The 22,701-nt window shown below is 49.5% G+C and overlaps 4 protein-coding genes across 7 annotated transcripts; 2 read left to right on the top strand and 2 right to left on the bottom strand.

The window, feature by feature from the left end:
• Nucleotides 1-330: 330 nt before the first annotated feature.
• On the top strand, nt 331-1,809 carry FOIG_01502 (40S ribosomal protein S8). 2 transcript variants are annotated; one of them, XM_031198430.1, is made up of 3 exons: nt 331-434; nt 605-679; nt 744-1,809. In XM_031198430.1, the coding sequence occupies exons 2-3, from the start codon at nt 616-618 to the stop codon at nt 1,298-1,300; spliced, it is 621 nt and encodes a 206-aa protein (XP_031074197.1). In that variant the 5' UTR covers nt 331-434; nt 605-615; the 3' UTR covers nt 1,301-1,809. The 2 variants fall into 2 exon arrangements, with proteins under 2 accessions (XP_031074197.1, XP_031074196.1); XM_031198429.1 differs by having other exon boundaries at nt 331-679; nt 744-1,797.
• Nucleotides 1,446-5,539, bottom strand: FOIG_01503 (uncharacterized protein). Of its 2 annotated transcripts, XM_031198431.1 has the most exons (5): nt 4,679-5,539; nt 4,266-4,581; nt 3,000-4,213; nt 2,008-2,949; nt 1,446-1,944 (listed from the first exon to the last, which is right to left on the bottom strand). In XM_031198431.1, the coding sequence occupies exons 1-5, from the start codon at nt 5,063-5,065 to the stop codon at nt 1,882-1,884; spliced, it is 2,922 nt and encodes a 973-aa protein (XP_031074198.1). In that variant the 5' UTR covers nt 5,066-5,539; the 3' UTR covers nt 1,446-1,881. The 2 variants fall into 2 exon arrangements, with proteins under 2 accessions (XP_031074198.1, XP_031074199.1); XM_031198432.1 differs by lacking the exon at nt 4,679-5,539 and having other exon boundaries at nt 4,266-4,614.
• Nucleotides 5,540-7,966: 2,427 nt separating this feature from the next.
• Nucleotides 7,967-21,199, top strand: FOIG_01504 (E3 ubiquitin-protein ligase HUWE1). The gene is made up of 4 exons (XM_031198433.1): nt 7,967-8,594; nt 8,648-20,138; nt 20,189-20,533; nt 20,589-21,199. The coding sequence occupies exons 1-4, from the start codon at nt 8,547-8,549 to the stop codon at nt 20,681-20,683; spliced, it is 11,979 nt and encodes a 3,992-aa protein (XP_031074200.1). The 5' UTR covers nt 7,967-8,546; the 3' UTR covers nt 20,684-21,199.
• On the bottom strand, nt 20,967-22,672 carry FOIG_01505 (40S ribosomal protein S6-B). Of its 2 annotated transcripts, XM_031198434.1 has the most exons (5): nt 22,534-22,672; nt 22,286-22,372; nt 21,839-22,201; nt 21,484-21,651; nt 20,967-21,428 (listed from the first exon to the last, which is right to left on the bottom strand). In XM_031198434.1, exons 1-5 carry the CDS (start codon nt 22,537-22,539, stop codon nt 21,333-21,335), a joined length of 720 nt encoding a protein of 239 aa, XP_031074201.1. In that variant the 5' UTR covers nt 22,540-22,672; the 3' UTR covers nt 20,967-21,332. The 2 variants fall into 2 exon arrangements, with proteins under 2 accessions (XP_031074201.1, XP_031074202.1); XM_031198435.1 differs by having other exon boundaries at nt 21,484-22,201.
• Nucleotides 22,673-22,701: the final 29 nt, after the last annotated feature.

Here is a 22,701-nt window from a genome sequence, read left to right on the forward strand (position 1 = left end):
GGAGGCTAGAACTGCAACAGATAGATATTAAATCAAATGTGAATATGAAACAAAGGGAACGCTGGCAAGATGATAGTATAAGGTGCTCAGTGAACACTCAGGACACTTTTCCAGGCCATGCTGATTTTCATGATGTGAGTTGGGTGTTATACTATTGGTCGCTGGTTTGCAGGGGGGGTGTATCGGGCCCCATACTAGGACTTCTCCACTCTCTTGGGTGGAATATCTATCTTCCGGCCAAGGAACGATGCACCTGTGCACACATAGAATTATTATAGAGTCACGTGATGCTCTTGCCGAATCAGTTTTGGCAAGCCCTAACCTGCCGCACTTGCCAAACCCTCCACCCACCCACCCTTGAATCCTCGTTCAGCCAAAAAGTTCTTCACGACCATCCGCCAATTCGATTGCCTGGTGAGCGCCAACATCATCAGGTAAGTTGTTAGACGACAAGAACGAAGAGACGAGTTCAATACGCTGCGCTGCTCGATGATTCCCCATCTCGAAGAACCCGCTGATTGAGTTTCTCGCTCTTCTCTGTTCTCTCTGTCTCCGTCAAACAAGGACACTGGCTAACCACTTCGTCTTTTCTTCTCTCTTACAGAAACCGCAATCATGGGTATCTCGCGTGACTCTCGACACAAGCGCTCCGCCTCCGGTGCCAAGCGTGCCTACTACCGTGCGTAATAATTCCGAAAGCCCGTATGATCCTTTTGGACATACGTTCTGACCTTTGACAACAGGGAAGAAGCGCGCTTTCGAGGCTGGTCGCCAGGGTGCCAACACCCGTATTGGCCCCAAGCGCATTCACACCGTCCGAACCCGAGGTGGTAACCACAAGTACCGTGCCCTCCGTCTCGACTCCGGCAACTTTGCCTGGGGCTCCGAGGGTCTGACCCGCAAGACCCGTGTCATTGCCGTCGCCTACCACCCTTCCAACAACGAGCTTGTCCGAACAAACACCCTCACCAAGAGCGCCGTTGTCCAGGTTGATGCCGCTCCCTTCCGACAGTGGTACGAGGCCCACTACGGCCAGGCCATCGGCCGAAGACGTCAGAAGGCTCAGGCTGCCAAGGAGGGCAAGACTGAGGAGGAGGTGAAGAAGTCTAACGCTGTTGAGAAGAAGCAGGCCGCCCGTCTGTCTTCCCGCGGCAAGGTCGAGAGCGCCATCGAGAAGCAGTTCGAGGCTGGTCGACTCTACGCCGTTGTTTCCAGCCGACCCGGTCAGTCTGGCCGCGTTGATGGTTACATTCTGGAGGGTGAGGAGCTGGCTTTCTACCAGCGTAAGCTCCACAAGTAAACTTGTCAAAAAAAAGCCACATAAAGAACGAAATGTCGGCCCCTGGTATGGTGTTCAAGGATTTCTCGCTGTCTTGATGGTTAGGACAAGATGAGCTTAACATAACGCATCGGAATGGGTCCTTAGGGAATGAAAATTTTTCTTGCGCTGAATTTACTTCATGATCAAGGTTTCTGCACTTGCACAACGTGACTTGATGTTCTATTGGGAGGGCTTGAATGCCGAATCTAAAAAGTGTTTCATTCATTCTATATGGGGTATGTGTAGACGGGATAAGTCAACTACTATGCCCTCGCAGACCACAAAAGGCTGAGTGTACTTTAGCATATTGCACCACTGTCAATGCTGTACAACAGTTCTCATCGTGAACAGTAGCAAAATACGGGAATCGATGCCGCTATTGTCTTATTCCCAGTATACTGTCATTACAAATGCCTAATCCGACATTTTCAGCAAGCTAGCCAACAGGGCCAACTGCAGTAAGCTAAAAGTGGAATCGGGTAAACAAGAATACTTTATACATGAAGTATGGTTCAGGACCAAATAACCAGAACAAGTTTACGGGAGTTTTTTCGATTTTCTCATGCAAACTGACGCTTCAAGTCAGTCCACTTACGATTCAAGGTCTCGTGCTGAGAGTTGATCTAGAATGATGCGTCAGTAAATCAACTTCAAAGAAACAAGAGTGAGCAATGGGAAGAACTCACCTCTGCATAGCGCAGCTTTGTCTGGACCAACTCTTCTTCCAACTCGGACAACTCCTTTTCGAGTCTTTGATTCTCCTCATGAACATGCATATTGCGTTTCATCAGATCGTCCCGCTCAAGTTTCCATGTCTCCTCTATTTCCATGGGTTGCTTCTCAATGACGATCTTCAACTCCCGAACTTGACCCCTCATGCTGTCATTCTCGTCTCTGAGTTCCTGGTTTTCGACCTTTGTGTGCACAAGCTCTGTTGCCAGATCTGCTTGCTCACGATCGCATACTTCAACCCTCTCCTCCAGTTTCCGGACTTGAATGGAGAGATTATGATTCGCTGTGCGGAGCTCCAAGAGTTCGTTCTCACGATCCTTCTCGGCCTTGGTTTTCTCTTCCCATTCTGTGCTATAAGATTTGAGCATTTCTGGAGTAATTTTAACTTCGCAGGCATCTTTTACGAGTTGGTCTGCACGATAGACTTCCTTATCAATGCTAGAGCTCGAGCTTCCAAAGAAACCATTTTCAAGAAGACTGCCATGGCTAGGATCCTTATCAATATAGACGTCGAACAGTTTGTCCTTAAGGTATGTGGTGAGTTGCTGCATGTCAGATAATCCCAGGAGAATGCTGGCATTCTTCTGCATTAGAACAATTCCGAAGCGTAGAATTGCTGACAAGCCCTCGGAGAAGATAAGGTCGTAGATGCGGAGGACTAGTTGAAGAGGGAACCGGTAGGCAAAAAGCGTCAAAAACCATTGCGTGGCATAGAGATGAGGAGATATTCCCCGCCGGTGAAGATGGCAGTACAATGCTGGCTCGAAGTCTTCCAAAAGCCGCTCGAACTGATAAAGATGCATATGCAATCCCGGCATATCCTGGATAAACAAATCTCGCAGCTTGTAGTGATTCATTAGTCGAACAAGGAGACAGAAAGCTTCCTGCTCAGGCATCTAGAGAGCGTTGTGAGCATGTCGCAAAAGTCGTGCGAGAGTAGACTTACGTTGAATAGTAGTGGCATGATGAGAAAGTTCATACCCTGAGCGTAGCCAACACCTTCGTCAAAAAGGGCATATGCCTTGCAGACACCAAACAGGCCCTCTTGAAGCCCAGCAGCAGCCGCATACTTAGAATAGCTGGTTCGGGCACCAAGATCCCGGCGTATTGTCTTTTCCAGTTTCTGTAGTGTCGCCGCGTCCTCCTTGTCCTTCCGCTTCCGCTCAGCCGCTGCGGCAGCTTGAGCTTTCAAAACAGCCTCAGCACTCTTCTCGTTTGGAGATGGCGTGCCGTTTGTACCTGAGTGGTCCGAATTGATGGAAGAGGCTGATGATGTGACGGCGTCCCCGCTATGAACGCTGAGGTTTCCGTTGCTCAGCGAACTAGCAGTCGTACTATTACTGTGACGGTCTTTGCTCTTGTCTGTACCGCGAGCCACCAGATCTTTGTATACTAATTCCAAGTCGTCATTCTTGCTATCAGCCAACACCTGCCAGACAACGCCACGGATTGCACTAGGGATGCCGGTTGCAATAGCTTTGTTCAGTTCCTCGGCGCTAGTTCGAGCAACAGCAGCTGGCCCCTCATATACAACAGATTGCCACAAGTCCCAATCGACTTTTTCTTCTGAAATGGCCGAAGGTCCTGCGTTGACTCCCGCGACTGTGCCGGGGGCCAGCCCAGGAATAGGCTGAGGAACGGGCGACGACGGGGGCTTCTCTTGGGGTTGGCCTTCATCACCTGGCAAAGTAAGGCCAAGAGCTCCGTCATATTTACTACTGTCACCTTCGGCCATTGCGCGAGCAGCCTCTTCTTGTTGTCGCAGTTGTTTGAATCTGTCCTTCAGGGTGACCCGTTGGGCAGGGTCACCGGGTAGTGAGTCTCCATCCTTTTCCTCCTCTAGTCGACTCAACATCATTTCAGGATTGCTTGATAGTGTTGCAATCGAACCAGCTGTGTTCCTTCGGCCAGCAGGGGGAGGTGGAAGCGGAGGTTCTCTCTCTTTGCTGGAGCTTCGAGAAAGCCAAGAGAAAGGGCTTGTCAGCTTTCGACTGGGTGGTGGCGGAGGCTGAGGCACTGGTGGGGTGGGCGCAAGTGTAGCTGCTGGTGGCACAGGGCTTTTCGAAGTATCAGCGGCGGGCGACCAAGGCATAGACGGAAGAGAGATGCTGTTCAGAGATATCGTCTTGCTGTTTGGTTTCGGTGGAAGATCTTTTGGCACTACAAAGATCAGTATTATGCGCAGTGATAAAGGCAACGAGAATGTGCATACCTGGAGATGGGGGCGTATCGTCGTCAAGACTGACGTTATCCAGATTTGAAGTATTGGAAATTCGTGTAGAAGCTATTGACAGTTTGCGTCGTGATTGCTCTCCTTTGACGCTGCCTGCCTCGGATCCAGTGACCTTATGCTGAGTGACCTTTGTGTCTAGAGTATCCTCGTGGGGATGCGACTCTTCAGACCGCCGATCGGTTGGCTCCTCCACTTCGCTGTCACGGCGTTTGGCCTGTGAAATGTTTCGTTTGGTAAGGGACCTTGCAGGGGACTGCGTTACAGCATCTTCGAATTTATCATCAGCGTCAGATGCCTAAAGAAATTAATTAGCATTGAAGCGAAATAAGGGAGGGCATCTGTCGTGTGACTGGCACCGCAGTAGTCGAGGGAGGAATGTGGGATAAACCTACCGACATAGTGTCGTCAGACTCCGTGCCAGACGAGAGTCTTTTAACATTGGTGTCGTTTTGCGACAGCTGCTCTTGTTGATTATCCTCTGGCTTGTCATTTGTCTCTTCTGGTTTTTCTTCGTGCTTGTCTTCGTGCTTCACTTCGGTGTTGTCTTCAGCCTTATCTTCATGATTCTCTGCTATGCTGTCTTCGTCCTTTTTGTGTATGTCTAAACCTTCTTGTTTGTCCTCCATTGTGGGTGTTGTTTCTTTTTCGTCGTGTGCCTCTGGCCCATCTTGCTTCTCGGGCATTTGATGGGTCTTGTGCTGCTGCTGCTCATGCTTTTCAGGCTCGGTATCGATGTGATGTTGGGCTACCGGCGAGGCGACATCTTGCGGTTGCGACATGGTTGAGGAGGAGGGTGTTGAATGGTTTGAAGGTAACGGCGTGTTCTTCTCGTCGAGGATAAAGGAACGGTTAGGTGGCCTCGACCCATGTATCAAAGCCAGATAAAGAAGCAATCAATGCAGATTGTATCAGGGAAATTGGGAACGAGAGACTAGGTACTGCGTCCGGCGGCAGAATGAATGGAAGAATGCCAGAAGCCAGCTGTTGACAGAAATCCGATCCAAGGGGGGGTGTTGTGGCGTTGGTGTTCTTGTCTGCCCCCTTACTACGTTGACAGTGGAACTGGAACTAGAATTGGAAGCTCGCAAGGGTTGTGACAGTGAGGCGCCGACGGAGTTCGCCAAAAATAAATCGGGGCGGCCCTGTAGCAGGAGTACGGGCGAGGCTGGCTGGCTGGCACTGAGAGGTTGATGAATGGGCAGCCCAGTGGACCCTGGGACATGGACTCAGTTAAAAGGTGTAGTTGAGCTCCCCCGCCCTGCCCACCAAAGGGGGGACCAGCAGAGCTTGAGAATGGAGCTATTTTAGGAGACGCCCTGATTATCGATTCAGCTAGAAGAAAACGTCAGACAACAAAGTCTGGAATGTAGATTATCCCTTCATTATGTGGCCGTTTTGATTATAATGTTCCATGGCTGGCTTTGTTTGGAATTCAAAATCGCTTCATTTCGACTTGAGGCTTATACCTTGGGTAGTTATCCTGTAGTTACGCTGCACTGGTCTTCCAAGTTGTGTAGAATGCGGCTTTGTCTTGTCTGTGCAAGAATCTCTGCTTGAACTCATGGAGAGGGCCTTTGGTCTAAGTTTTCTGCACACGGCCAACTCAATCTTAGACATATAACATGATTGCCGGTGCGAGTTTGAGTCTATCGAACTACATAGGTCCTGTGGCAATTTAGTGGTAAGGGTTTTGTGAGATGACTTGGAATTTTATTGCAGCTTGGATGGTCAAACAATATCTCATTTGGCTGTCAGACGGGGGTGAACAAAATCATGCCTCTAGATTAAGTATAATTTTGGTCTGTAGACATCCAATCTGAGCCTACCTATCCTTCAAGCTCCGGTCTTTCTTTAAAAACAGCATCCACGATCTCATCCTCACACCTTGCCAGCGTTTCCCACCATCCAATATCTTGCATGTCATAGCATAGCGAGTCGTAATATGGTAACTTCAGCTGAACGCCACATTTATCGCTCTCGGTATTGGATGTCACAACCCCTCCCTTAATACAGATATCCTTTTATTTTTATTTTTACTTTACGCTCCAATGGCGTCAGAGTCTAGTCTAGTTGCCTAACTGTGGTTACGTTCCATTCTCGATTTCACGTTGATGTCATAAGCGCATTGGCTTATGCATAGTCGAAATAGGCACTCGGGATATAACAAGACGGGTCAAGTGTTAGACTAAGCCAAAAGCTTGGGGGACCCTTGCTGGAGCAAGGTCTTCCTATGGTAGGTATATGACTGACTAATATCAAGCCGATTCTATGTTTCACGAGTCCTTTTCTGGCTTAGAATTACGTGGGTCTTGTAGTATCCAATGGTGACCTGAGAGTGCCTGTTTCACGGGCAAATTCCCAAACTAGCTCTTAGACGGTATACTAAATTTTGAATCCAGCTGTTGGAGGGTTGTCATTACAGATGTATAGATGCCAGTCTGGAGAATACAGCATTACCTTGAGGATTTGGTAGAGTTCCTTTCGCTGAGACTGGGCAATTGTTTCATCGGATTTTTTTCTAGGGTTAGCCTGATAATCTTGATATCCATCTTCAGGTCTTCCTCACTTAATAACGACGTGCTTAATAATAAGTTTGGGGATATTAGTTACCCGATAGATCAACATTAGGTACTGAGCGATGATCAATAGCAGGCTTGGCTGGCATGGTGATTAAGATTCTGTGTTGTCACCCATATGGTGAGCGCAAAAAAACTAGGCATAATGCAGAGTGTGAGCAACACACGTGGTGTAGGTTAGTGGTCGAATGACGGAAGAAGGAAAATAACATATAACCAGCCGTGGATCTCGCTCTGAAGACGCATAGCATATATCTGCTCTCAAAAGCTGCCTGACACATGCCTACTTCAGGTATCGCCTGCTGGTGGTAAGAGAAGACATACAAATCAGTAATGAACACAGACCCAATGCCTGTTGCGGCCTTCGACGTGAAACGTACTAGATACAGCTACCCTATAATTCCATGTCTGTCTTCCACAAGGCTCGATATGGGATCTAGACATTTGGGGTAAATCCAAAGTGTGCCAAAAAAAAAGAAAAAAAGAAACGGCTCATCGATTTACTCATCGCCGGTTAAGTTAACTAATAGACACTACGAAGCCCTGAGCTCAAAGTTCAAAGACAGGGCTTGCTAACCACTACAACAACTTCTTGTTGCTATGGCCTCGCAAAAGCAGGCATCACTTAACCCACCATCGACTATCAGGAGATTGGCGACGGAAATAAACAATGCAATTAAGGTACTTACTTACCTTAGTAGCTTCAAACATTGCACGAGAAGCTACTTGTTGGGTACCTGCTGCTACTTACTAACTTAGGTAGGTATTTATATAACAGGAGAACCATATTTACAAAACAAGTAAGAAAGCCAAGCTAGCAATAACAATCATAGGTAATGAGAAATACATGAAAAGCGAGCTGTTCACAAAAACAAGTCACTGCCAACCTGTGGATCCTTATCAAGTTACTTTTGTTTAGTGATCTGGTATCAGTTATCAAGATTCAGCCTGGATTTGAGGGGACTTCGAGCCGAAGAGATAATCCGATCCTTGAATTCGGGAAATTCTGTACCCTGCAGTGGAAGGTTGGCCTCGGGGGTACCTCCACCCCACTGTACATAGCTTCCGGCACCTATTACGCAAAGGCCCACTTGCACTTCTCAACCTGACGATTTGCAATAACTATACCTTTTCCCTATCCTACACCTTCTCTCCGCACCTTCACAACACAACTTTCATACCCATACGAGATATTTCGCATTACCACATCCGCTGGTGAAAGCTGGAGATATATATCGTCTTTATAAGCAAGACGGTACGATTTAGCTGCGGATCAAAGCTATTCTAGGACGACCTGCACTCGGCCTCGGACTGCTTTCCAAGCTTCATCGACCACCTACCTTCTATAGGTACTTTGTCAGGCGAACGCGCTTGTGCTCACCATCCGACTATCACACAACAGCCGCCAAAGGGCTTCTGATTGCGAACACGTCATTCCTTTCCGAAGGAGAAGGTTTATCTGGATCACAACTTGGAGCTTTTTCGACTTGAAAGCCCCACGAAAATCGAAAACTTTACCACCGCACAAACTGCGGATAGAGGATATTTCATAGTTGAAGACGCCCAGTCGAAAAGAACTCGCGAACATATTCATTTTTTTTTTTTTTTGAGCGGGTTGATAGCCCGGTTGTAGTGGAGGGGGCGATTCTTCAGTTTCCTGCGGCTCAGCCGCCTCACCTTCACCATGGGGAAGATCACTAAGCCCATGCAACCAAAGCATAAGGATACTTTGGTTAGTGACAGAATGAGACAGCCGGAAGATGCATTGCTAACATAATATTGTAGTCTCCTTGGCTCAAGAGCTATGTCGAAACCACCTCAACAACGCCACTACCCCTCTTACCACAAAAGCTGGAAAGCTTTCCATCTCGATGGCCTTTTGGACGCGGCGATCTTTACCACTGGATTCCTCTCCTGAACCGCTTTGATAGCATCTTAGAGCACTTCTGTGCTACATATAAGCTGAATGAGGGCCCCCAGACTCGCGACTTTGGATGCGATGTACTGCTCAACCAAGATCAGGAATCGACCTTTGGTAGCGAGCGGCGGTGGTCAACGGAGGAGCTAGCAGGTTTGGGCTTTTCATCAAACGGAGACCGGCAACTGGTGGAGGTGGTCCTGCGCTATACGCGAATGCTATTGGAGCACTGCGGTAACCGAAGTATTTATGCCAGCAGCGCCCATCTTAACGACCTTCTCAACACCACGTCTCTTAGCGTACTGATTGCAACACTCGAAGTCGGTTCAGAACTCGCACAAAGGTACCAAGCCTCGGTCAAGCGCATCACAAACCCCTCCAGGCAGATCAGCGCAGCTTTGCTGGCAAACCACTACAACATCGATCTCGACAGAGTTCAACAGCTTGCTTTACCTTTTGTGAAGACGCCGATCGTTAGTTTATCTGATCCTGTAACAACTCACACACCTGGCTCGACCAAAGGAAAAGAACGTGCACAGGGAGGAAGCCCCAAGTCAGCCAACTCCATACATGCGAATGATTTAGTTGCCCTTGCGGCCTCAGACGACAAACGATGGCATGGCTGGGGAGATGTCAAGGTAGCATATTATCCCCAGAATACCCAGCAAGACTCTGCTGGCACTGATGCTGAGCGTGCATCGCTACCATCCACACCAACACCCCTGCGTCGTAGTTCTACCATGACGTCCCAGCATCATACTCCGAAAGGTCGGGGCAATTTCGATGATTCCTCTCCAATTGCCCCCCGAACGCCCGGTGTTTCAGACGAGACAACATCTGCTGGACCAAAGTTCTACGAAATACCACAGTCCGTCATTGCATCGACTTCCGTCTATCAGTTGGTGTCACGCACTCCCGCGGATCTTCCACCCGCTTCAAAATACGAGGTGTTCCATAGGATCAGAGCGTCCAAAGCTCTTATGGATTCTGGTGAATCGCGGCAGAAGCTGCTTGCTGTCCGCCTCTTAGCGATCAACAATCTCGCATACATTCATAACGAAGCCAACTTTCTCGAGAAAGTGCTCCGCCAAGATGCAGACGAGACCAGAAGATTCCAGTTAGTGTACCAGCTTGCTGAGCTCATTCACCCCACAGCACACGGGAACGTTGACGTACCCCTGTGGCTTCAAGCTGTGGCCCTCGCCCTCCTGGAAGCAGTCTCTAATTTCCAAGCCAAGTGTCAAGATGTTTTGTCTGCTTTGAATGCCAATGTTAACCATGGTATACTACTCTACGTTATCAGGAAGGCAGTTGCAGGAATGAAGGAAGATGACGATAGTGATAAAGGAAACCAAGTCACGCAAATGGATGAATGGCGTAACAACCTCTTTTCTCTTACTCTCCATCTATCCATGACCACTCGCGTTGGAAGCGAGATGGTATCTGCAGGATTGATGGACATCTTGGTTGAAATTCTGAACATCAGGTCAAGTGTCGCGCAACGAAATCATTCCATGGTCCTCGCGTTTCTAGACGGGTTAATATGGAGCTACCAAAACGCCTTCACTGCCTTCTTCAACGCTAAGGGACTTGATGCAGTGTCTCAATTGGTGGTTGATACCGTCAAGGAGGCGCAGGCTTTGCACAAAGCAGGCCAAGGCATTACGAAGGATCAACAATCAGGACAGGTGGATTATGAGATTCCATACTACCAGCAGCAGACTCTTAAGTGGCTGCTGAAGTTTGTCCATCACATTATGTCTAACTCATACAGCTACGGCGGTAACACTGACCGGCTGCTCCGTAATCTCGCCGACAAAACTGATCTCCTGGGGAGCTTGCGGGACATCATTGGAGACAAGAAGAGTTTCGGTTCAGTCGTCTGGACGAATTCTGTCACCATTTTGAGCGATTTCATCAACAATGACCCCACAAGCTTCGCGGCCATTTCTGAGTCTGGCATGATCAAGACATACCTGGAAGCTGTTACCGCCAGACCGCTTCCCGGTGACGTATTGGCCGAGCAAAAACCTAGCGACAAGGACGAAGACGACGACGAATCCAACTCTGCAAATGAGACTGTCACCGCGATTGTTGCAAACGACTCACGACCACATCCCCCTACCGAAGACTCCATCCGGGAATTATCTCGTGAAACGTTGGCAGCAGGAATCTTACCTTCCAGTGATGTCATTACTGTTGTACCACAAGTCCTTAACTCGATATCGCTTAACAACGCTGGCATGAAGCTGGTAGCAGCATCGCGTGCTTTGGACAGCTTTCTCGAGATTTTCGAAAGTGCTGCCCATGTAAGATGTATGGAACTTGACGGCGATCTCGCCACCAATGTTGGAGGAAGCTTTGACGAACTTGCTCGTCATCACCCGGCCTTACGTTTGGCCATTTCTAATGCTGTTATCGATATGGTTGCTCGCGTGCGTTATCTCGGTATTGAGAAGGCCAGGACCGCTGGGTGGGGTGCTCGGATGTTGTTGATCGACGATGAGGGCAAGATTGTATCTGTGGACGAGAATGGCAACTTCATTCGACCGATTGCATCTCCTGAGCAAAGCCAAGGACCTGAGACTTCTGGAGACACGGATGTCAATATGTCCGATGTGCCCTCCAACGACACGGATTCTGAAGGCCAGAAAGATGACAGCCCGGATTCACCCACGCGCTCGATCACCCCTTACATCTATGCTTTAGGTTACTTCTTAAGCTCTTACATATCAAATCAGGGCTTGAGGACCAGCTTTGTGGAGGCAGGCGGGCTGGAGCTTTTGCTTGATATTTGCGAATCCCCGAGTCTGCCCACCAATTTTGGTGACACCGTTGCTTCGAGGATTCTCAATCAGGTCGTCTCTCAGGTCGTCGAGTCCTTCCCTATACGTGGCCTTCCCTCTCTAATCAGACGAGCTCAGGTGGCTATTGACACACTGAAGCCTCTCTCTGATAAGACGGAAGCTTTGCCACCATACTTTGCACCTTTTCTTGCCTCTGACCTCAAAACGACACACGATGAAGCTGTCAAAAACGGTACCAAGATGATCAAGGCACTGTCAAATGCGCAGACGTTTATCAAGATCATTTCCGATTGCTTCGCCACATCGAGATCGAATGCTTTGCAATTCTATCCAGTCAATGTTTACGATTACTACCTCAAACTCGTCAATTCTATTGGCCCCCTGTTGCGTGGAGTTCTAACAGAAGAGGCGGGAGAGCTCAACGTTGTACCCCAGCATTGGTCTTTTAGGCGCCAAACATCCGTCGAGGGATTAAGTAGCGCACACCTTCCAGAAACCGATGTGGATGACAGCACTTCATTGCCAGATATGCTAAGCAGCACAGCACAATTTCAGGCGAAGGACGCTTCAGATGACTCCAAGCCGAGCCGTCCTACAGATGAGGAGCAAGCCAGCCCCCGTTTCCAGAACTACGAAACGTTGCGACATCTGCTGCATCCTATGATCCCAACAACATTTCCTCTGTTTCAAACGCTCGGCAAGTGTCTTTTGCCACGACGGGAACGAGACCCTCGTGATCTCTATCACCGACCCCGGCACTTGGAAATTGCCCGAGCGCTTGCAAATGCAGTACTTGGCCAGTTGAGGCCATCTGTTGCCAACCTAACACCCACATCCAAGGACTTCCACTTCTGGATCATCATGTTGCATACTATCAATGAGATGCTCATTGATCAGCCTTCTCCTCGACCAAGCGATCGATCAAGCGCCCAGATCATCATGCCTGTTCTTCTGGCCTTCAAAGAAGAGGGAGGAATGGATGTATTGAATTCAATGTTAAAAATATTTGCCCGGGCAGTTCGTGAAGGCCCAGATGCTGCAACAGATGAGACTTCCAGATCCAAGGTTGCTGCATTTGGACTGAAGAAGGTCCTCGACTTGGATTTGATGTTGGTCAATTCGAAGCAACTTACTGACGCCCAAAACGCATTCACTCTGCAGCCTCGAAGTGGAGATAGGTCGTCAAACTCAACATATATCTGTCAACAACTTGTGGTAGAGTTTCGGGCAGCCATTCTCCCTGAGATTATTGAGCTTTGGGACTCTTCCTTTGTCGAAAGAGTACCCCACCAAACTGTGACACGGTTAATCGACATTCTCAAGGCCATTTCTGTTGCCGATGGCGAGCCTTCATCATCCACGAGAGATAAGCCGCCTTTCCACCTTTTCAGGTACACGGATGTCCGCTTCGACTGGCGTTCCCATCGCGGCACGATTGAAGAGCTGCTTGCCAAGGGGTATGATGCTGACCTGGTTCACGAGGCAGTGTACAGAGCGAATGGAAACCCAAACCTCGCAGACCACTACTGTTCAGCTCACAAAGCTGGACTTGCTGGCGCACGCAACCCAATCCCTTCCGCAGACTCTGACACATCAGTGTTGCAACAGACTCCACAAGAGCCCTCAGGTGTCGGTGAGACAGAGGGTGTCAACACAGGCGGAGCAGTGGAAGCAGACCGTATGTCCTTAGATGGACCTCCGGAAATTGATACTCCCGATCTTGCGGAGAGATTTATTGGGGAAACGTTAGGGGGCATCATCGACCCCTCTCAAGATGTGGATGAGATCCATGAAGGCCCGAGTTTGCCGGCAGAAACACCCGGATGTGCTGCAGAAGAGTCAAAAAGAAACGAAAGCTCCCCCCTTGCGACAAAAGAAGAGGTTGACAAGTTTCGGGCGAAGTTGCGAGGAAACATGATAGATAGATGCCTCGATGTTGTTCGCGCACATCCTGAAACAGCGATCGAGGTGTCTGAGCTCATCCGGACCGTGGTTTTGAAACAACAACCTAGTGACACCGAAGACGAAATCGGCCAGACCTTGACTTTGGCGTTGTCATCGCTTGCCCAAGACGAGGAGGAAGAAAAGCAGCGTACTGGGAAATGCATTGCTGCTTATGCCCATCTACTCGCTTTACTTCTTCAGGACGAGCGCTTCTTTGATAACAATGTTGAGAACCTAAGGGAACATATCAACGAGTATATTGGATTCCTGAAGGTCTCCCCTACGAGCTCTACTGAAGGGATGCCACCGTGGATTCCATATGTCCTACTGGTCGTCGAGACTCTCCTTCGTCATGATGAGCGTCCTGTTGCTGCGCAGTGGAAAGCACCGAAATCCCTGGACGAGGCTGTTTCTGACCCCGTCATTCAAATGCGAACTCCGATTGTCGGTGATCATGAGCGTACTCAAATCCTAGAATCTTTGCTTGAGATGCTCCCGCGGATAGGAAAGGAAGAAACACTCGCCATTGCAGCACTCAGAGTTCTGGTTATACTGACACGCAGTCGACGACTAGCGAAGTTGGTCGGGGATAAGAAGAATTTGCAGCGGTTGTTTCTTATGGCAAAGCAGCTGTCGGGTTCTGGCTCCGAGAGATTCAAACAAACCAAGCTCACTGCTCATATCATGACTGTTCTTCGTCATATCGTGGAGGATGAGGAGACCATCAAACAAATCATGCGCGCAGAGATTAAGATCGGCCTCCCGAACCTCCAACGAACGCAGCGGGGGCACCCTGATGTTAATAACTACTTACGTGCAATGACACCAATTGCGCTTCGCGCACCAGACCTTTTCGTTGAGATTTCCAACGAGATGCTACGCTTCACCAGGTGGACGCCCCCTTCCAGTGACAACCCTCGGTCCCAAAGTCTTGAGTTGAAACAAGAAGCTAGCCAGTCGACTTCCGACACAAGCGTTGACGATACTGATAACATTGTCGACGACATCAAGCAATCCACGGAACCTGCAGACAAGGAGATGATTGATGCACCAAAGTCCCATGAAAGCAAACGGCCCGTCGTTGAGAATCCTGATGGTGTTATACATTTCCTTCTTTGCGAATTGCTCAATTATCGTGAAGTCGAAGATAAAGAAGTGCAGACTACCGAGAAGGATTCCAAAATTGATCCTGCTTCCGGCTCGGAAGATGCAGCATCGGCTTCCAAAGACAACAATGCAGCCGACGTGAAGGACAAGAAGCCACCAAAGCCTGTTTTCAAAACTGACGAGCATCCAATCTTTGTCTACCGATGCTTCTTGCTCAACTGTCTTGCTGAGCTCCTTCAGAGCTATAACAGGACAAAGATGGAATTCATCAATTTCAAGCGCAATGCTCCGTTAACTACAAGTACGCCAATCAAGCCTCGGTCGTCGGTCCTTAATTATTTGATTTACGATCTGTTGTGTCAGGGCAATCTGAGTGGAACAGCCGATACTATCGCCGCGAAGAAGAAGGCCGCTACTTCAGCACAAACCCAGAAGGTTCTGGTCGCCTTGGTTGCCAAGACCAGTGAGAAGGCAATTGATCGCGGTAAGGACAAATTTGCGTACGACGAGGAGCCTGATCTTCTGTTTGCCCGCAAATTTGTTCTTGACACCATGTTGAAGGCCTATGAGAGAGCACCTTTGTCTGATGAACCTTTGGAAACTCGCTACTCACGCATGCAATGCTTGGCCGAACTCATGAATTACATGGTTGGCGAAAGGGACAAGGACCCAGGTGCAGCTTCTCGAGGCTCCGACAACGTTCAAGCTCGGTCGCACGCTCAGCTACGGAGATTGATGTATGAGAAGGGTTATCTTGATAAACTCACGTCCTCTATTGCCGAAATCAACCTCAACTATCCGGGCGTCAAACGAGCCATTAAGTATATCTTACGTGTTTTGCGTGTTCTCACAGAGACAGCCAAGGAACTAAGCCATTCCAATATCTTGCCCTCTGATTCTTTGTCAGACACTGCAGATGATGACCTTGGTTCAACCTCTTCGCTCTCAGACCTCGGCGATGATCGAGAAGAAACCCCTGATCTGTATCGCAATTCTACCCTTGGTATGTTGGAGCCTCGTGGTGAGGACGACGATTCCGATGAAGATGAAGAGGACGACGACGACGAGGACATGTATGGGGACGAGTATGACGATGAGATGGATTATGGAGACGACGACATTTCGGACGAAGAAGATAATATCAGTGACGATGACGAAGAACTTGGCGAAATGGGCGAAATTGAAGGTCTCCATGGCGAGCCGGGCGTTGTCGAGGTCATCATGGATGAGGACGAAGAGGATGAAAGTGATGATGACGACGATGACGTGGAATCCGCAGACATGGAAGACGTTGAAGATCAGGTTGAGATTGTTGATGAAGACGGCAACCCTCTGGATGACGATGGCAACTCGGAATGGGAGAGCGCGAGCCATGATGGCGAGGACGACGAGGATCAGGAAGAGGATGATCTAGAGTTTGATGCAGATGTTCACGGCGAACATATGCCCATGGAACCAGGCGATATCCTCAACGGCATGGCTCGAGCGATCATTGGTGATGGCGACGTGTACGATCCAGACCTGATGGATGGATTGGAAGATCATTATCTTGATGATGGTCACGACGAAGATGAAGACGAGGATGACGAGGATGAAATGGAAGATGACGAATACCTCTATGATGACGACTATCCGTTGGACGACCAGCCTCAACCCATGCCGGCTCTTGGATGGGATGGACTTGGTGCCGAAGACGAAGATCGTCACCGACAGATGTTCATGGTAGACAACCCAGGTCGCCGACGCTTTATTCCTTCCCGTACCACCGACTCGCGTAGCCCCTTCCCTCCCGGCTTCATTGTTGGTTCTCATCGGGACGCCGTTGGTGGCGATTTTCGCAGCTTCTTTTCACGCAGCCATCGCCCTGGGGCAGGCCAATCTAATACCGATGATGGCACAAACCCACTCCTCAGACGGGGTGACCAAAACAGAGAACCATCTCAACGTCCCACCATTAATCACACTATCGGTTTGCGAGTTCCTGAAGCGATCTTTGGCTCAGGTGGACGACATATCGAGGGAACCATGGGCTTCCTTGGTGAACTAATGGAATTCCTCCCGATCATGGGGCGCAACGGACAACCTGCCTTCCATCTGCAGATTACTGGTCCGCATGGGCACCGCGAGTCTAGAGAGCTTGGTGCCGTACGAGCCTCTCGTATTGAACAGAGACGCGACGGATCGGCTCAGGATCCATTACAAGCTGTGTCGTTTGCTATTGAAGGCACGATGGATCGATACCAAGAGGAAGCTAGGATGGTCTTTGGGACTAGCAATGTGACAGAAACGGCTAAGCTCCAGAACATTATCGTGGCTAAGCTTACTCCCGCTGCAATGGAGTTGGAGAAGAAGCTAAAGGCCGAAGAAGCTGAACAACAGAAGCGCGAAGAAGAAGAACGGAAGAAACGCGAAGAAGAGCAGCGCCTGGCACGTGAAGCTAAAGAGGCTAAAGAGAAGGCGGAGAGAGAAAAGCGAGAGGCAGAGGCTCGAGAGGCTGCTGAACGTGCCGCTTCTGAAGCAGCCGCTAATCAGGATGTGTCCGCTGAAGGCCAAGGCAATGGAGGTGCGATGGAAGGCGTCGAGTCAACGAACCAAAGCCAAGCAGAACGTTCGGAGGCTACAGACCAAACCGCCGACGACGGTCCCCGTGTTATGACCACAATTAGAGGCGAAGAGGTGGACGTCACCGAACTCGGTATCGATCCTGATTATATCGCAGCTCTTCCCGAGGAGTTTCGCGAGGAGGTCATTGCACAGGCAATCAGCACCAGAAGGTCCGAGGCACGTGAAGAGACAAATGGGAACCCGACCGAAGCTTTCCAAGAATTTCTAGATGCTCTTCCTGAAGAGTTGCGACACGAAATAGCTCAACAGGAGCGCCAAGAGCAGCGCCGCCGGGCTCGTGAAGAAACGAATCGTCAAGCAACCGCCAGCACTGGCCAGGCTGTCATGCCGGAAATGGATACTGCCAGTATCCTCCTCACTTTCCCGCCTGATCTGCGACAACAGGTTCTTATGGACCAAGGCGAAGAGCTCATGGATCGACTGACCCCAGAAATGGCGGCCCAGGCCCGAGCTTTGTCTCAGCACAACAACGGCCATTCCGTCATCACAGGCCGCAGCCCTCAAGCCAGCACAAGTCGCCAGCCTGGGCCACCTAACCCCCAAGAGGGAGCAAAGGCACAGCGCCGAACGGTTGTTCAGATGCTCGACAAGGCTGGTGTCGCTACGCTCCTTCGTCTGATGTTCATTACGCAACAGGGCTCCATAAGGAACCATCTATTCAACGTATTTGCCGATGTCTGCGAGAATAAGCAAACTCGACTTGAGGTGATTAGCACTCTCCTTCAGATCTTGCAGGACGGTAGCACAGACATGGGGGCTGTCGAGCGCAGTTTCGGCCAGTTGTCCCTAAAGGCACGAAGACCGAAGGATAAGGAGAAGGACTCCGAGCAGAAAACCCCGCAGACACTCAAGAGAAGCCTGACTGGTCTAGCCGCCGCAAACACTACGCAAACCAATTCCGAAACCTCGCCTCTCTTGATTGTTCAGCAGTGCCTGGATCTGCTGGTGGAGTTGTCTTCAAAGAACCCTCATATTCCCTGGCTTTTCCTGACAGAACACGAAGCCGTCGGCTCAACTCTCAAGCGCTCCCTGAGTCGTAAGGGCAAGGGCAAGGACTCCAAGTCCCACAAGTATGCCATCAACTCTTTGCTATCACTCCTTGATCGCGACCTTGTTATGGAAAGCTCTGTCGTTATGACCCATCTGGCTGATTTGTTGAATCGAGTCACATTGCCTCTTCAAAATCTTGAACGTCGTCGTAAGGAAGCCGAGGATGAACTGAAAGCCATTGATTCCAGACCGTTGGAAGAGATGTCCAAGACTGAAGATCCTGTGGAGCAAGCTTCAAAAGCGGAACCAACCGAGACGAGCAACGTTACGCAGTCCAACACCGATGCTAAAGAGGACACTGTCACTGATGTTAATGCCAAGAAACAGGAGAAGAAGGATGCAGTCCAAAAGAAACTCCGACAACTTCAGCCGCCTGTTGTCCCCGCTCAGAACCTGACATTAGCCGTAAGGATCTTTGTGGCTCGAGAGTGCAGCTCCAAGACTTTCCAAAACACCATCTCGACTATCAAGAACCTTTCAGCCATTCCAGGGGCTAAGGCAACATTTGGTCAGGAGCTTGTTCACCAGGCACGGCTTCTTAGTGAGAACATCGTCGCTGATCTGGACGACCTTTTGCCACATATTGAAAAGGCATCTTCAGGCACTGAGATCCAAGGCGTTGCTCTTGCCAAATTCTCACCAGGAGCATCCGAGCAAAACAAGCTCCTTCGTGTTTTGACAGCATTAGATCATTTGTTCGACAACAAGAAAAAGGGCGACGAGGCCGAGTCTAGCAAGAACAAGGATGAGAGACACGATCTAGTCACATCTCTCTACCACAACTCAACCTTTTCGGCCATGTGGGAGAAGTTGAGTGCTTGCCTGAGTGCCATTCGTCAGCGCGAAAACATGCTCAATGTGGCTACAATCCTGCTACCACTGATTGAATCTCTCATGGTGGTCTGCAAGAATACAACCACCAACGATGATCCATCACAGCAGAAAGAAATGGTCCTCTCAAGTCCGCCACCCGAGTCTCGTACGGCCAGTCTTTTCTTTAGCTTCACCGAGGATCATCGGCGTATCCTTAACGAGCTTGTCAGGAGCAATCCCAAGCTCATGTCGGGCACCTTCGCACTCCTTGTGAAAAACCCCAAGGTGCTGGAATTTGATAACAAGCGCAACTACTTTAACCGCAGCGTCCATTCCCGATCTGGCAGCAACCAGAGCCGGCCCTCCTATCCTACTTTACAACTCTCTGTCCGTCGTGAACAGGTTTTCCATGACTCGTTCAAGTCCTTATACTTCAAGTCTGGGGATGAGATGAAATTTGGAAAGCTCAACATTCGTTTCCATGGCGAGGAAGGCGTTGACGCTGGTGGAGTTACTCGCGAGTGGTTCCAAGTACTCTCTCGGCAGATGTTTGATCCAAACTATGTGCTCTTCACACCGGTGTCCTCTGATCGGACGACCTTCCATCCAAACAAGCTCAGCGGCATCAATGATGAGCATCTGATGTTCTTCAAATTCATCGGTCGCATCATCGGCAAAGCATTATATGAGGGTCGCGTTCTTGACTGTTACTTTAGCCGTGCTGTATACAAGCGAATCCTCGGCAAATCTGTCTCGGTCAAGGACATGGAATCATTCGATCCCGACTACTACAAGTCTTTGTGCTGGATGCTGGACAACGACATCACAGACATCATCACCGAAACTTTCTCGGTCGAAAACGATGAGTTCGGCGCTACCACCGTCGTTGACCTCATTCCTAATGGTCGAGAGATTGCCGTCACCGAGGAGAATAAACACGACTATGTCCGTCTTGTTGTCGAACACAAGTTGCTATCTTCCGTCAAGGAGCAGATGGCCCATTTCCTTCAAGGTAAGCATATCAATCAATGATAACTTCATTCAATCACTAATTTTCAACAGGCTTCCATGACATTATCCCTGCCGAACTGATATCCATATTCAACGAACAGGAGCTGGAGCTTTTGATTTCTGGCCTACCCGATATTGATATCGATGACTGGAAGAGCAACACAGAGTATCACAACTACACCCCATCTTCGCAACAAATTCAATGGTTCTGGCGAGCTTTACGGTCTTTTGATAAGGAAGAGCGCGCCAAATTGTTGCAGTTCGTTACAGGAACTAGCAAGGTTCCACTCAATGGCTTCAAGGAGCTTGAAGGCATGAACGGTGTTAACCGATTCAACATCCACCGTGACTATGGCAACAAAGACAGATTGCCTTCTTCGCATACCTGTTTTAACCGTAAGTAAAATCATCAGCATTCAATTCGTACATCGACTAACATAGAAAAATTCAGAGCTTGACCTCCCAGAGTATGAGAGCTACGACCATTTGCGTTCTCAGATCATGAAGGCCATCACAGCAGGCAGCGAATATTTTGGCTTCGCGTGATCGTCAATCTTTGCATTGCAGGCGCGTAAGGGAAAAGGGATCATAGATGGGGACACCAATGGAAAAGAGAGTTGATGTTTACTACGGTACCCGGTATTGTGTTTTATCAGCCTGGACTCGAGATTTCATGGTCTTGAGCACTGGATGTAGCATCCTCGTCCGGGCTTTACCTTGGGAGAAGTGCAGGTCTCCTATAGGTTCCTTGGAATGCGGAAAGCGCACAGAAAGTAGATGATAGGCGAAGTTTCATGTATATCAATCAAAGTTTAATAGGTGATCACCCGGAAAACAACCTATGGTGTGTGCTGAATTTGGTTGCTCTATGGTTTAAGTTGTGTTTGCTAGTGGTCCACCTCTTGATTTCCAGTTATTCCTGTAAAGGACGACACAAAATTGGTGTAAAAACAGTAACAAGTCATGATTAAGAAACATATAGTGACGAAAGGCATAGTATAGACACAGACGCAGGCGTAGGTTGCCAATGAGCGCGGGTTACGATTGCATTAATGCATGTTCATATTTTCGAAATGTCTCTAACGCAGTCGTGGCTGGCTCAAAACAAGCCCTATAGAGAATCCTCACTCCCAATGCATGCAAACTACAAGACCAAGGTATGATTCCACTTTTTTTTTCATTAAACGCCAGAACCTTACTTGCGCATAGAGCTTGCTCGTCGCTTACGGGCATCGGCCTTGTTGGCCTTGGCCTCAGCAACACGCTTGGCAAGGACCTGGGCGTACTCGTTCTGCATATCGTGTTAGATGCTTGTGATAACTGTGTTGTGCGTGTGGGTGACTTACGGCCTCGTCCTTGACCTTCTCGGCCTGGCGGCGCTTGAGGGCAGCGCGGTGACGCTTGTGCTGGAGACGCTGAGGGGTGACGAGTCTCTGGATGCGGGGCGCCTTGGTGTAAGGAGACTTGCCCTCACCCTTGGGCTGAACCTCTCGTCGGATAACGTACTTGCGGACCTAGGTATCATGTAAGCATTAGTTTACTTTCAATTCTTGTGGTTATGATTGTTCAACTCGCTACCCCCTAACCTCTTTCTTGACAAAGAAGGTCAAGGGGTCCTCTCACACTCTACCCGGTCTGCCAACTCCTCCACTGCAGCTCCGGGTAGGCGATGATCGAGTATGGGCGTAGGGAGAGACATACATCGTCATCCTTGGTGAGGCCGAAGAACTTGCGGATCTTGGTGGCGCGCTTGGGACCGAGGCGCTTAGGGTGGACGACGTCGGTGAGGCCGGGGATGTCAGCATCACCCTGCTTGACGATGCTGAGGGCGAGGACAGAAAGATCCATGCCGACAATGCAGCCACGGACAGACTTTCGCTTGCGCTCACCGGTGCGTCGGGGTCGGTAGCAAGAGTGGCCCTCGGAGAGGAGGAGGCGGACACGGGTAGGGTGCATGACACCCTGCTTCATAGGGAAACCCTGCTTGTCGTTTCCACCGGTGATGCGGAAGATGTAGCCCTTGAACTCATCGCCGATGGAGTCACCAGGAACCTCAGCGCCCATCTACCAAAAAAAAGAGTCAGCATTTTGTCGGTCGGTTTGTTGTCGACGAGCCGAGCGGTCGCAGGCAAGAGAGTTTCGACGTACGCGCTTCTCCATGAAGACACGGAGCTTGCGCTCATCCTCAATATCGATGAGCTTCTGGCTGCCATTGGCAGGGTAGCTGATGTTCAACTGTAGAAGAGTAATGTCAGCGAATATTTACTTTGTGATCTTCAATCGAGCAGGAGCGCACGCAAGGAGGCCAGTTGACAAGAATGATTAATCCATTTCAAACAGCAAAAGGCTCTCTTGTACACTCGCATCGCTCGATTGTTGATTGCTTCTTGTCGTACCTTCATTTTGCCAGTTGTGGTGGGTGCAAGTTTACTTGACCTGGCCTGCTGTGAAGTTAGTAGAGGATGATGAGGTTCGAAATTTCCGAATTCGAAAATTGTGGAAGGCAAGTGCGACCTCGCTAGGGCTCTTGGGCACCACACGCACGGGCAGCCAATGAACGCAAA

The sequence above is a fragment of the Fusarium odoratissimum genome (assembly GCF_000260195.1).
Source record: "Fusarium odoratissimum NRRL 54006 unplaced genomic scaffold supercont1.1, whole genome shotgun sequence".
Taxonomy (NCBI): Eukaryota; Fungi; Ascomycota; class Sordariomycetes; order Hypocreales; family Nectriaceae; genus Fusarium; species Fusarium odoratissimum.

Excerpts from the sequence above, each read along its gene's own strand:
- FOIG_01505 (XM_031198434.1), bottom strand. Across the intron at positions 22,202-22,285 it reads GTGTCTTCATGGAGAAGCGC|ATGGGCGCTGAGGTTCCTGG; the intron begins GTACGTCGAAAC and ends TTTTTTTGGTAG. Across the intron at positions 21,429-21,483 it reads AGAAGGTCAAGGACGAGGCC|AACGAGTACGCCCAGGTCCT; the intron begins GTAAGTCACCCA and ends CACGATATGCAG.
- FOIG_01502 (XM_031198430.1), top strand. The coding sequence starts at position 616 with ATGGGTATCTCGCGTGACTCTCGACACAAGCGCTCCGCCTCCGGTGCC. Across the intron at positions 680-743 it reads TGCCAAGCGTGCCTACTACC|GGAAGAAGCGCGCTTTCGAG; the intron begins GTGCGTAATAAT and ends CTTTGACAACAG.
- FOIG_01503 (XM_031198431.1), bottom strand. The coding sequence starts at position 5,065 with ATGTCGCAACCGCAAGATGTCGCCTCGCCGGTAGCCCAACATCACATC. Across the intron at positions 4,214-4,265 it reads CGATACGCCCCCATCTCCAG|TGCCAAAAGATCTTCCACCG; the intron begins GTATGCACATTC and ends TGATCTTTGTAG. Across the intron at positions 2,950-2,999 it reads TCATGCCACTACTATTCAAC|ATGCCTGAGCAGGAAGCTTT; the intron begins GTAAGTCTACTC and ends AACGCTCTCTAG.
- FOIG_01504 (XM_031198433.1), top strand. The coding sequence starts at position 8,547 with ATGGGGAAGATCACTAAGCCCATGCAACCAAAGCATAAGGATACTTTG. Across the intron at positions 8,595-8,647 it reads CAAAGCATAAGGATACTTTG|TCTCCTTGGCTCAAGAGCTA; the intron begins GTTAGTGACAGA and ends ATAATATTGTAG. Across the intron at positions 20,139-20,188 it reads GATGGCCCATTTCCTTCAAG|GCTTCCATGACATTATCCCT; the intron begins GTAAGCATATCA and ends AATTTTCAACAG.